This window comes from Natator depressus, chromosome 7, assembly GCF_965152275.1.
Source record: "Natator depressus isolate rNatDep1 chromosome 7, rNatDep2.hap1, whole genome shotgun sequence".
Lineage (NCBI taxonomy): Eukaryota > Metazoa > Chordata > Testudines > Cheloniidae > Natator > Natator depressus.
This window is the reverse complement of record NC_134240.1, coordinates 46,261,246-46,274,310: the sequence shown is the minus strand read 5'-3', so window position 1 is coordinate 46,274,310 and position 13,065 is coordinate 46,261,246. Positions and strand designations below refer to the sequence as shown.

The window sequence follows — 13,065 nt, the reverse complement described above, 5'->3', positions numbered from 1 at the left end:
CCCCACACTCAGCTGCATTGAATGTTAGCCCAGCTCTGAGCCCCAGGTCTGCAGGGCAAGGTCAGTGCACTAACCCACTAGGCCAATTTGTTAGCCAATGTGGATGACCTTTGGCACACGTGCATGCGTATTTTCCGTGTGTCTGAGGCATCGTAGGAAATATATGGTCAGTCAGTTCTTGTCCCCACTCCAGCCTCTTGCCCAAACAAAGAATCCCACTCCAAGCAGGGATTGATCAGTCCAATAAATAAACTCTTTGTTCCCGTGTCTCAGTGTTTATTTCTGGGGTTAGAGCAGGAGCAGAGAATTTGCAGCCAACAGCGTTGCTCTGTTTGGATGGAGAGCTGCCATCCTCTCCTCCGGTTCATGCTGCTTCCAAAGCAGCTGCTTCCACACTGAGCGACCGCTGATGCTGCTGGCCGACAGATGTTTCTCTTCGCCTCCCCAGGATCTCTGGGGCCTGCTAACTTGTGCTTGTGAATGACAGGGCCGGGAATTGAGCCACCGCCTTCCAGGTGCTGTAGCAATTCCATCACGATGCCTTCCTCAGAGCCCACATTCTGCTCCAGCCCCTGATTACTAACAGGTTTCAGAGTAGCAGCCGTGTTAGTCTGTATTTGCAAAAAGAAAAGGAGTACTTGTGGCACCTTAGAGACTAACCAATTTATTTGAGCATAAGCTTTCGTGAGCTACAGCTCACTTCATCGGATGCATTCAGTGAAAGCTTATGCTCAGATAAATTTGTTAGTCTCTAAGGTGCCACAAGTACTCCTTTTCCGATTACTAACAGACTTCCAAAGGTTGGAAAGGAAGGGCAGGGCAGATTTCATCCCTCCGGGGCCGGTGAGCGCAGAGAGCTCAGAAATTCCAGCTCCTCTTCAACAAGGTGCTTCCGACACTGATCACGACAGGATACAAGACTAATCACAGCCCACAGAGCTGACCCCAAAGCAAGTATGTGGATAGCACAGGGGGATGGCAGCTCAGCTAAGGGCTCCTGGGACTGAGAATCACTTACCAGCAGGGACTGGCAAAGCCAAGGATGGGTTTAGTATTGTGAAACTCCGTTGGTCAAGTCTTGGTGGCTTGGATCCATGGGAGTGTGGATAAGTGGTTCCAGGTTTGGCCCGTCTTCATCCCAGATGTTGCATGGAGGCTAGTGGCCAGGAGGCCTGGTGACATGCAGCAGTGAAATGCATCCATCTATATGTTAATTTTGCTATGTCACCGCAGCTGTGAATGCAACAGGTGGGCAGCCCCATGGGGTAGAGAGATGTATGGCTTGACATCTTCCTTACCCTGAACCACTCGAGCAAGCCTATCCAAACAGCACGCTGCAATTCCAGAGGTGGGGGGAGAGGGACAGTTGAACTTCAATGTTCCATGTGGAGGGCAGGGAGGGAGACCGCGGTCACGCTCCGTGTGTGTTACAGCTCAGCGGATCGCACAGCTAATATGCATTCAGGGACGGGGCCGCCACTGAGGTGGAACGTGCAGTCATCTCTGCATATGCAAGTAGGAAGCCCCTGGCTGGAAGTGCCTGATCTTCTAGCTTTTATTTCCTTCTGCCACATCCAGAGCAGGACTGTCCGCAATTCTCTCCACCAGCAATGGAAGAAGGAAACCATAATGTCCACCTGGAAGTTTTCACACAGCTCCCAAAATATCTTAATCCCCCATCAAGGAAGAAATCTGTCCCTTCCGCCCCACACCAAAAAGTGCTGGGAAAAGTGTTACCATGAAAATAGAAGATTTTCACCAGGGTTAAATTTGTGAACAGTCACAATATCTGGAGGGCAGATAGAGGTCACGAGCTGAAATGTTGCCACTTTCAGAACACAAGCTGCATTCCCTAGGGACTAAGCAAACTGTGACCCAGGATGGAATCTGCAAATCCTCACATGGAAGTGGCCCACAGCTCTGACACGCAGGCTACCTGAGACGGAGTGGGACTCAGAACCAGCACAGCTGAGCCGCTGGGCAAAAACAAGAGACGAGTATAAAGAAGAGACTCAAAATCTCAAACTCTCACAGGATGGGAAAACCATTCCTAACCAGCTCTACTGAGCATAGGATCACAATATGAATAAACTCAAAATTGTTTCCTGTCCTGAAAGAGGACAAAAGGTCACAATCTCATAAATTTTCATGAACCGATAATCCAAAAAAAAATTTCAGATCAGGAGAGCGGGTCAATCAAAATGCTGCATTTGGACCATTTCATTTCAAATTCAACCTTCTTAAAATGCTTTAAAACTTTTTTTAGTATAAATTAACAAAAATTTCAATATGCAAAGTTGTTTCAAAATCAGAAGATAAAATTTCTCATTTAGAAATGGTCAAAAATGGGACATTTCAACAATTTTTAAAAAAAAATAAAAATTTTGAATCAGGCATTTCTCCTGAAAGCAGACTCTCGTAAACAGCTTCAGTTTCAAGGAATCAACATTTTCCAAAAACAACAAACATGTTTGTTGGAAAGTTCCCAACCAACTCTAATTCTCATCCACTCATGACCAGACCTCCTCAGAGATGACCCAAATCCTTTGCGCCAGTCACCACAGTACATCAAAAGAAGAGCAGGACTTCACACCACAGAGCTGTGAGTGGAACTTTCCAAATTGTCATGATGGCGTATGGGCTCACTGTGGCCTCCAGGTCTGGAGCGCCCACTCCAGGTAGAGTCCAAAAGAGTGCTGAAGTGGCCCACAGCTCTGACACGCAGGCTACCTGAGATGGAGTGGGATTCAGAACCGGCACAGCTGAGCCACCAGGCAAAACAAGCTGCAGTAGATGGAGAATGATGTCCGGGATGGCTCTGGCTAGTTGCAGTTAACAAGGACCCTCTCACTGCACCAACTCGGGCCATATGGTGCCACCCAGGACCTACCTAGTCACACAGTCCCATTGAACAGACCAAGTAAGACATCACGCAGTAGGAATGTCAGAATCTGGCCCTTCATTATGCTTGCTGTTGCTATTCCGACCCAATTAAAGTCACTGTAGTTTAAATTTGAGGTATGATGAATTAATTGAAATCTGGGAGACAAAATCATGGTTGGTGCGAAGGATGGGATCACAGTGAAGCAAGACAGGGGCCAGGAAGAGGCTCAGGGTCTCTGATTTATAAAGAACAAAAGAAAAGGGGATGTAGAAAAAATGGCCAGGAAACTGGAGAGTTTCCACTTGAAATGTCAGCTTCAATCCCCATCTTTCTCGTCAAAGGCTTAAGTGGGATTTTTGTGCCAACCACATTAAAGAGAGTCATGAAGCAGAATTTCCCTAGCCTTGGCTGGAAAAGAGTCATTTGCAGCCTTGAGAGATTTCCATGACACTCAAGCACCAGGCAATCTGGAGTGTGAGGCCTTGACTGAAGTGTTTAGAAAACACTACAGGTGACTTTGTTCATCTCACTCCTGAAACCCAAACGGAAGGACAAAGCAGCTTTGATTTCACAGTTAAATCTGGAAGAGCCAGAGCCAAAGCCCATTGAAATCAAGGAGGAGGTGCCGTGGGCTTTGGATCAGCTGCTCAAGACCTGCCACTTTGGTGGTTAGGAATTTAGGAGACCTGGGTTCAATTCCCAGCTCTGCTACAGACTTCCCGTGCAATCTTAGGCAAGTCACTTCATCTCTAGGCCTCAGTTGCTCATCTGTAAAATGGGGATAATAGCCATGCCTCACAGGGCTGTTAAGGTTCAAGACTAATGAGGGCCATGGAGAGAGGATTCTGATTGGCTCTCTGGAAGAAATTTCCCAGTGGTGAGATCTAGCCAGCTCCTGCAGGAAGTGGTGTGAACTCCAGCTCTTTGGACATTGGAGGCTGGACCAGGCAAAGCCCTGACAGTTATGGGAGCTGAGCTCTCTTGAAAAATCTACCCAGAAATGTCTGCACCAAGCATTTTGCTAATACCAGGGGAGTGTTCCCCCAGCCCAGGCCCATTGTAGGGCTGCCTACGTTGTCCCCTTCCAGAACATGGAGTGCTATAGACGTTCAGGATTGCATATAGCCCATGGGCAGTCTAGGATGGGCAGCCATAAATTAGAATGGCCAGGAGCTGCTCACACTTATGCTGTGGGCTGTTTCAGCCCCTGGAGCAGTCTAAAACCCAGAATGTGCAAAGGGGTCATAAAACTTCCCCAGAAGCTGAAGCCTGCTGAAGGTGTAGCCCAGAACCAGACCCCAGTGTTCCAGGCACTGCTGCTTTGTGGCTGAGCTAGTTAGCAAATGGGGACCTTTTTCTGTGGAAAATTTCAAATGTTCAGCAAAAAAACAACCAACCAAACCCCTGAAATATTTTGGCTGTAAATGAAAGCATTTTGATTCTGAAATGTCACTGTGGTGTCTCATGGGAGTCGTAGTTCAGATGCCTTATGCTTCCATTCTCTTCTAGAGGCCAGGTTCCCTAATAAGACAACATCTCCCAAGATGCATCATGGGCTTGCTTGTTGGGGGGGAAGCAGGGCATCATGGGAAATGAAGTCTGGCTGAGACACCTGGTCCATAGAGGAGAATGGGGGCATGAGGGACTTGAATTACAGCTCCCATGGGGGATCGTGGCAGCATTTCTGAAGTGAAATATTTTGGTTTTGGAGGGTTGAGTTTGATGAAAAATGGTTTTCCATGGAAAGCGACTGAAAAATCGCATCAGGTCAAAATCCTCATTTTCCACTGAAAAACAGTTTTACCAAAAAATTTCTGACTGCCCCATTGGGCACCTTTGAAAACTTTACCCAATATTTGTTTTCAGAACAAAGCTATTTACAGGAGGATGGGGGCAAATAGGAGTGAGGAGATTCCCCCATAGCTCCCCCCATTAACCCCCAAAGACACAGTAATGCTACCGGGGGGTCCCACCACCCAAAACTCATCAGAACAGTCACTCCAGTGTTACCACACATTCCCTCCCATGACCTCACCACACAGATTCGCCCAACGCGGCTGAAGATGGCGCGGCTTTTGCCATCTGACTCCACTGCTTTCTCTGTGAAGAAGAAATAGACCTTGTCATTGTCCCGGTCGTCATTGTCTGGGATCAAGTAGGCGGCCACAAACTTTGGATCTGCGTGAGAGAAAGCCCAGAGCAGAGCTAGAATATACGTGGAAGAAACATGAAGGACAGCATCCAGCCCAGCACTGCTCCAAATGGTGCAGTCCCTGGCAGAGTCTCCACTGCGAGCGTGGCTGCCTGCAGACCCCCACGTCCTGGCTGCAGAAGCAAACAGGAAGCCGACAGCCAGTCCTGTCAGACGGGGCATCCCCTTCAGTCAGGAGTTCTCAAACTTGCCATAATATGGGCCACATCTTAGCAGGCCACTGTACCATGGGCCAGTTCTGCCCTCCTAAATTCACCATTGGGCAGCCTCCTGCCATGCCTCCCCTCCCATTTGCCACTGCCCAAGCCACACCCTCCCTTCCCATTTGCCATCTCCCAGACCAATGCCGCTCCAGCCTGGTCATGCATACTGTGGCCTTCTGCATGGACCTACAGTGAGCACTGCATGGTGGGGTGGGTGGCATCCAGGAGTTGTATTAAAGAGGAAGGTTGCTGCAATTTGCTTCATTTAATACCAATTAGCTGGGACTTCAAGCTCTAGGGGTTTTGCCGAAGTGCTCCCCCCCCAGGCAAAGTCAGAGAATGTGCTTTTACCATTCAGCAGGCGCTGATCCATCTCAGTGCGTAGAGATGAGCGGGCCCCCATGCTGCGGAAGATCACCGAGTCCCGGCCCAGGAAGTCTGCAGTGAGGCCTGTGTACAACTCCCCTCCTGGGAAAACAGCCCCACAGAGAAAATAAAACCCTACAGCACGGCCCTGTGGACTGCAAACCCATCCTGGAAAAGGAGGGCAGCACCCTTGCAAAGGGATTGGGCTATATATATGCTGTGGGAAGTCTATGGCCTGACCCAGGTTAGAGTCCCCGAGAGGGGAAAGACCCTGATCTGGATTTCTGTGCTCACCTGGAATGGAGCCACTGGAAATGTGGACTTCAGACATTGGCTCTAGCCAGGGAAGAATCCCGAAGTAGATTTCTAACTGGTTATAAATTACTCTAGGCCCAACTGTGCTGTCCAAGAGTGCCATGTCTCGTCGAGGCTGGCAGCTGTCGAATCCCACTGTCCCTAATATGGCTGCAGTTGATGATCTTCCATAATAATTTCTCTTCAGTCTGTGCTTTAGCAGCGGGGACCCAACTGACCTGAGATCTCGGGGTTATGAGGATTTCTATCAGGGCAGCTCAACCCTAAGCAATGGTCAGTTGTGGAGGGTCAAGTCTTTTGCTGACCCAGCAGGACACTTACCAGTGAAGGTGCTTGCAAAGGCCCTGCTGGGCTCATGTGGACACTTGCCCCGCCCATTCTGCACACTCGTGGGATCCAAGCTGAACACATGCTGGGAAGAGGAAGGATACACAGTACATGGTGAGACAACACAGAGATGCCACCAGGCTGACTAGAACACAAGCTGGGTCAGAGATCTAGGCTGGAGTCCAGAAGCGATGCCTAGGGGGGTGCTTGTAACATGGTGGTCAGTGGCTTGGAGCCTGCAGCTCATCTACATGGGAATAAGATACACACTGGAAGGGATGGGATAAGGTGTGTGCGACACCAACACAGATTTACTATGACTCTGCTCTGAATGTGGCCCCATGGGTCTAGTTCTGGGCAGCTGGAGGAGTGGTCTTGGCCCTTGTAGCCTGGGCAGTCTACATCTCCCAACATCCCCACATGGCATCAGAGGATGCTGGGCATCTGACAGCACTGCATTCCAGAATCTGGGGGTGCCCCACCTCCCAACACAGCTGGGGTGGGGGGCTCTGCAGCTAAAGCCTTTCTGGCCATCCTCCTTAGAGTTTAGTCATTTTCAATAAGATGCGAGGAAGAGCCACAGGAAAGGCACAGCTTCAACTCAGCAGGAGAATTGGTCTAGAATAAACGCAGAGAAAACTCTGCCCAAAGAAAACCACGGTCCTTTAGAACAGGAGTCCTCAAACTTCATTGCACCGTGACCCCTTTCTGACAGCAAAAATTACTACATGATCCCAGGATGGGGGACTGAAGCCTGAGCCCGCCCTGGGCAGGGAGACCAGAGCCAAAGCCCAAGCCCCACCACCCCAGGTGGGGGGTCCAAAGCCATAGCCAAGGGCTTCAGCCCCAGGCCAGGGGCCTGTAACCCTGAGCCCCGCCACCAAGGGCTGAAGTCCTCAGGCTTGGGCTTTGGCCCTGGGGTGGTGGGGCTCAGGCTTGGGCCCAGGGGGGTGGGGCTTGGGCTTGGGCCCTGGGCCCCAGCAAGTCTAACGCCAGCCCTGGCAACCCCATTAAAATGGGGTCCCAACCCACAGTTTGAGAACTGCTGCTTTAGAACAAAATCCTCCTGCCGTGTGCCTGGGGCCCCTTGGCACTGGGGGCATGGGAGACTGAAATAGCTCACGCGCTGAGGGCCAGATCCCTAGCTGGCATCCATCAGCTCTGCTGTGGAACTCTGCCAATTGACACCAGCTTAGGATCTGACCTCAGGTGTCTAGAGTCCTGTTTACCCCTCTCCCTGGGTCCCTGTCTATGGCACATTGATGTACGGAAAGCTTGGATTCCCGGCCCAGGTCACAGAGAGTTTGAATAACCAGGCTGGTGCAAGTGGGGAGGCTTGCAGTTCTGTCCCCACCCCATCGCCCTTGCACAGCTGACATGCTGTGCAGTTTTTGGCATCTCCTGTCTGCCTCTCCCCTGACTTTGTGGCACAGAGCAGGCCCTTCATGCAGCCTGGATCTCCGCTAGGCAGCCGTGGCTCCATGCCCCCACCCAAGCACAGCCACGCTATGGAGCAGGGCCCTGCCGAATGTCTGCAGGGGTTCTGCAGTACCAGGAACAGGGCCCCAATTGTGTTCCACTGCCTGGTGTGACTCTGGGAAGGGACGCAGGGACAGGACCATCCCAGGCTCTAGACCATAGATGGCTATGCTGAAAGGGCTCTTTCTCCTCCACACTCAATACAAGAGGCTCAAAGCCTGTGTGGAAGAAGGGGGTCATAGGGAGGCCATGCTGATTAAGAGCAGGGGTCCTGGGCATGGAAAGAAATGTCATGTACAGAGCTGGCCAGGGCGAGGGGGTGGGAGCAAGGTGGGTGGATCCATGCGGCAATTCAGCCTTGTTCAGAGGTGGGGAAGGGAGACGTGCTGCTCACTCTACATGGGGCAGCGGAGGTTCCTGGGTCTTCCCTGGGGCGGGTGGTGGGTTGTTTGCATGGAGCGGCTCCCCTTGCTGGGCAGGAAGCTGGCATTGTGTGGGACCAGTGCTGTGCACGGATTCCCCCAGCAGTGCAGAGTGGCCTTATACCATCTGCTCATCCCTCTGCCGTTCAGGTGGTTTGCTCCAAGCAGGGCAGGTGCCACCTGCATCCCCTGGCAGGCAGGTGGTTTGCTCCAAGCAGGGCAGGTGCCACCCACCAACACCCTTGCGGGGCTCACCCACTCATGCTACATTTTGGCCATCTGCCTCTTCTCCCCCTTCCCCCGCCCCAACAGTTCAGGATTGTCTTTTCCTCCTTCCTTCCCATTCCTGGCTCCTTTTCAATCTGCTTCTTCCCCATTTCTCTCCCCTGCCATTGTACCTAGTGCTGCGGGGCCTGTGCCTCCATGAAGCATAAAGAGAAGAAGCCCAATGGGAAAGAGAGTTAGGCCAGACTTGGGGTTGGAGGGGAATCTGGCATTGCAGCTGGAATCAGCCTCATGGCCCAGCAGAACATATCCCCACTCCAGCCCTTCCCAGGACATTGCAGAGGCTGGATCAGGCCAAGAGACAGGCCCCAGAGTCCCAGCTCTGATGTAGAGCTGAACATTCTCCAGTCCAGGCCCTTCTCACAATCCTGCCATGGCCACGCGGCACCAATAACCCCAGGGCAGCTGCTCTAAGTGCTGGGATTTCCCTACAGTCTTTGCCAGTGATCAGTGGCACGGTCTGGCACCAGCTCTCATCACAGGGGCTCCCGCAGGATTCACTCTGCAGGACTCAGGCCGGCTGTCCCAGGGCGCTGCCTTACCTCGCCACGATGTCCCACGTCAATGAAGGCGCATACAGGGTGGAAGGCTCCTGTCCCGCAGGCCAGCAGGTGGGTTCGGTTGAAGGGGTGAAGTGCTCGGACATAGTTGGCACATTCCGTCTGAAAGAGAGACAGTAGGGAGTGAGGCTGTTTGACCAAGCAGATCTGTCAGCACATGGAAAGGACTCAGCACCGCCTTCCTCTTTGCCAAGCGGCGTAATGTTCGTCTGACTGTGCGTGATGGTGCAGCGGGTTCCTTAGCAATGGATGGTTGCTACAACAAACACCTTGTAAGTCACCACCTTAATTAGCTTGTCTAGTCCACACCCTACCCCACACAGTGTGGCCAACTTGTGTGATTTTATTGGGTTGCCTGATCGGCTGATTGCGAGTTCCTTATGTTGATTACTGAAGAATATCCGGTGGACACTCTGAGGTTTGGGAGGTTGTCGTCCCAAGGTCAGAATCCCTATTAAGCTGGGAACCCCGCCGTGCATGCTTGCAACACTCACACTCAGGAAAAACCTTCTCTACTTGTAATAGTTTCATTACTACAGTTAGCCAAGTTACAAACACTCCAAGCCAGCAAGGTAGCTAGAGAGAATGCAGAATGAGCATCTGAGCATCCAGAGACTCACATCAGCCCTTGCAGAACAATCTGACATGGTAGTCATTATCTTTCTCCTCAGCAGCCGCATCTTCCTTGTCACCACCACCAATGATCATCCTCCTAGCATCTCCCAAGGCACACAGGCCGAGTTACAGCTTCTACAATGCCTAATGCATATTCAAGTAGGGATGCCAGCCCCTTTTCCTTATCTCCATTTCCTCACCCTCTGAATGCTGGGGTGCCCTCCTGCCATAGGTTCCTAGCCCATTTACCTTAAGCTTCTTAGCATAAGCATCAACTCGTTACCATGACATTCTTGCGGTCAGACATCTGTTGATGTTCCTAACTTAAGAGACTGCAAGCGGTTCTAAAGTAGTATCTGTGGCTACCTGTCAGCAGTTTAGTCACCACAGCGTTCTGTCTTGTGATATCTTATGATCTAGGGTTACTGTTGGTTAGCTGCTTGTACTCCAGCTTTTAAGGCCTTGATTGGTTTGGCTAAGCTATTGTCTTTCAAGCTTTGAGACTTGCAGTCTCATTGCATTACTGCCTTAACTTGTACCTATGCCTTCCCTAGCAAACAGCTATACCTAAAGGCTACACTTGCGCATCTTGCCCTATTCGGTGCTTTTCTTAAAGCCCCCAGTTCCTGGAGTCATGAGGTTAACATTTAACAAGCAGAGTCAGTTTCTAGTCCTCCTGGTTGCAGAGAAAATGTGACCCATACAGACCGAAGAATCAGAAGAATATGAAAAAGCACCCAACATGTACTAGTCAAAAAACGTCTCATGTTTTTTAAGGCAACTGCATGGTAGCTGGGGGCTGGCTCAGAGTTTTGAACACTTGGAGGCGGCAATGCTGCACACGCACTGCCACAGGACCCTCAGATGAGCACATGCGCTGACACGTTGCTTGCAAACCAAGCAGACCAGGGGACGACAATGCAGTTTCATGACCCCTGGCCTGGGATGTAGCAGACCCGGGTTCAAGTCCCTGCTCTGCTGATTCAGGGCAGAGTTCTTCATCCCACATCACCCCAAATCAGCTGGGTCGCCCACACAACCCCACAGCTTACAGAACAAGAGTCTCTCTCATTTCATGGAAGCCGATCAGTCTCAGCAAAAACGTTCCAACCAGCCCTATTTGGGAAACAGCTGGCCGGCGAGTTGACAGCGCAAGATATTGGTGCTGCTTTCTGCAGCTGTGCACTTGCCCTTTGTTTCTACAGAGCAGGGGGAAGAACCAAATGAGTCCCAGTGCATTACGTCCACGAAATATTACAGCTCCAAGCTGCTCCTTGCCCCCCCACAATCATCCTAACAGCTCTTGGAAAGCTCCCATCACACTGGGATTTTCCAGCCGCTCCCCCTCGGCTGGGGCAGGGCAGGCAGCATAAACCCAGTCCCTTGTCCTTGGGCACAATAGCAGGAAGCAATACGTGCTCACTCACAGCTGTGAAGGTGGGAGGGCAGTTCAACTGCCACACTGCAGGGAGTGAGACCATTCAAGGTCCCTGCTCCTGCCTAACAGAACAATATAACTCCCAGGGGGCAAACCCCAGCACCAGCTCCTCAAGTCAAATGATTCCTTCCCCAGGCGCCCCATCATGCAGTCATGGGATCCCCATGCCACAGCACTGTCATTGCTTGGAGAGGCAGGTTCCTGTATTGGCGCTCGTCCCCTTCCTGGCTGCTTGGCACGTATCCCATTCTCCACCACTCCAGTCCAAGTGACTCCTTCCCCCGCAGAGAGTTCATGTCATCCCCCAGCCCATTGTAGTATCTCAGGCCAGGAAGTGAGGTCTTCATATTGCTTTGTGCGGGGGCTTCCTGTATTAGTCCAGCGGAGCTGCAGACAGTGCATTCTGCTGGCGGGCCCAAGGAGACAGGCCTAAATCCAGCATTCTTGCTCAGCAGTACCCAGGAGCAAGAGCCTGGCTCCTGGGCCTGTATGCCCAGGGCAGCTGGCCCAGGAGGGTGGTACAAGCTCCAGGATTGTGGACCTGATGCTCAGCTGGTATAAATCAGCACAAGTCCAGGAGCTGTGCCAAGCTGACCAGGCTGAAGATCTGGCCCCCGCATGTCAAAAATCATCTCTATTGGTAAGGGATCCCATGTCTACCCCCTGCGGCGTTTCAGGACACCCCTGGGTTCTTAGCCTGAGCACCTCCCTTCCAGCACGAATGATGCTGGATTGCTCCCTAGCTTCATTACCGGGGAGGGGCAGTGAACATGGATGGGTCTCCACCCAGTGCTGTGGAGTTGGGGGGAATACGGAGATCACTGCTTACCCTGCAACACTTCCCACACTGTTGGGGCAGCTGCAGCGCGTGACCCCAGGACACCATTTTCCATCGCAGCACATGGGCCTTACTGTGAAGGGTGACCTGTGTAGGTAGGTGCAGGCTACTGGCCTGTCTCCCCAGCCCAGGAAAGCCTGACTCTGCACCCAGAGTCTCCCAAGTCCTTCCTTCCTTTATTCTTCAAACAAAACACTCCCAAGCCAAGCAGGCTACAGGGACCCAGAGGCCTCTCCCCTTCCCTGCACCGCTTAGCCCTGTGTCAGGATCTGCCACAGGAACCTACTGGCTTCCTATAGCTTTCTCAGCACTTTTATGGGGATCACCTGACCCCCTTCCCAGCTAGGTCTGATGATCCAACAGGGCTGGCTGGCCCAGGCCCCCTGGCCCTTAAAGGAGCAGGCAACCCTGTTATTCTCAAGTGTAATGCAGAGCCTGCCATAATGCCCAAGAGCATGAAAAGGAGGGGAACAGACTTTCCCCTACTCCATAACAGCAAGCTCTGTATCATGCTCTGGCTGGTCAGATCATACCTCTGTGAGGCCAAGCCCTTTGCTACAGTCTGAAAAGCACCATGGTAAGTTTCCCAGCTCACTCTCCATCCACCTGTCTGTCCTTGCTGAATGATCTGAAAACTCATGGAGGAAATTCTCAGGCCACTGCCTGGAAAGCACCATTTATCCTCTGCCGAAGGCCGGTGCCATCCACCTGATGCAGACACACGACTTTGTCGGCACAGCATTTCCTCCTGCTTTCTGGACAAGGGGAATGGGGGAACAATGGCAGGAAGTGAAGGAGACGGACAGACAGACACGCACAGCTGTCTTCTGGATGAATTAGTCATTTAAAGGGGAGGCTGGCTAGTAACGTGGGGCAGGATGATAAACGGCCTTTTGAGACTGCCCTGGATTAATTGCTCCATTTTCCGGAGCAGCGATCTCCTGGCTGATAAGCACAGAGAGACCAGAGAGACTGTCCGAGCATCCTCTGCCGGGCTCCAAGACTCTATCCATCCGGCATGGCTCAGAAGGAACCAGCTGTGCTGCTTCACACGGCAGAGATCAGTCATCCTCCCTGGTCTCTTTCTCCAGCTCCACATACGGCACCCCTCATCCTGGAGC

The 13,065-nt window shown here is 51.8% G+C and overlaps 1 protein-coding gene across 3 annotated transcripts in view; it reads right to left on the bottom strand.

Moving 5' to 3' along the window:
• The window catches only part of SEMA3G (semaphorin 3G), a 109,638-nt gene that overhangs the window by 15,173 nt on the left and 81,400 nt on the right, over window positions 1-13,065 (bottom strand). For all 3 annotated transcript variants that reach the window (XM_074958322.1, XM_074958319.1, XM_074958320.1), the window contains exons 4-7: window positions 9,036-9,155; window positions 6,302-6,392; window positions 5,651-5,767; window positions 4,920-5,062 (exon numbers count right to left, since the gene is read on the bottom strand). In XM_074958322.1, coding sequence (XP_074814423.1) covers window positions 4,920-5,062; window positions 5,651-5,767; window positions 6,302-6,392; window positions 9,036-9,155 — 471 coding nt within the window. The remainder of the gene's footprint in view (window positions 1-4,919; window positions 5,063-5,650; window positions 5,768-6,301; window positions 6,393-9,035; window positions 9,156-13,065) is intronic.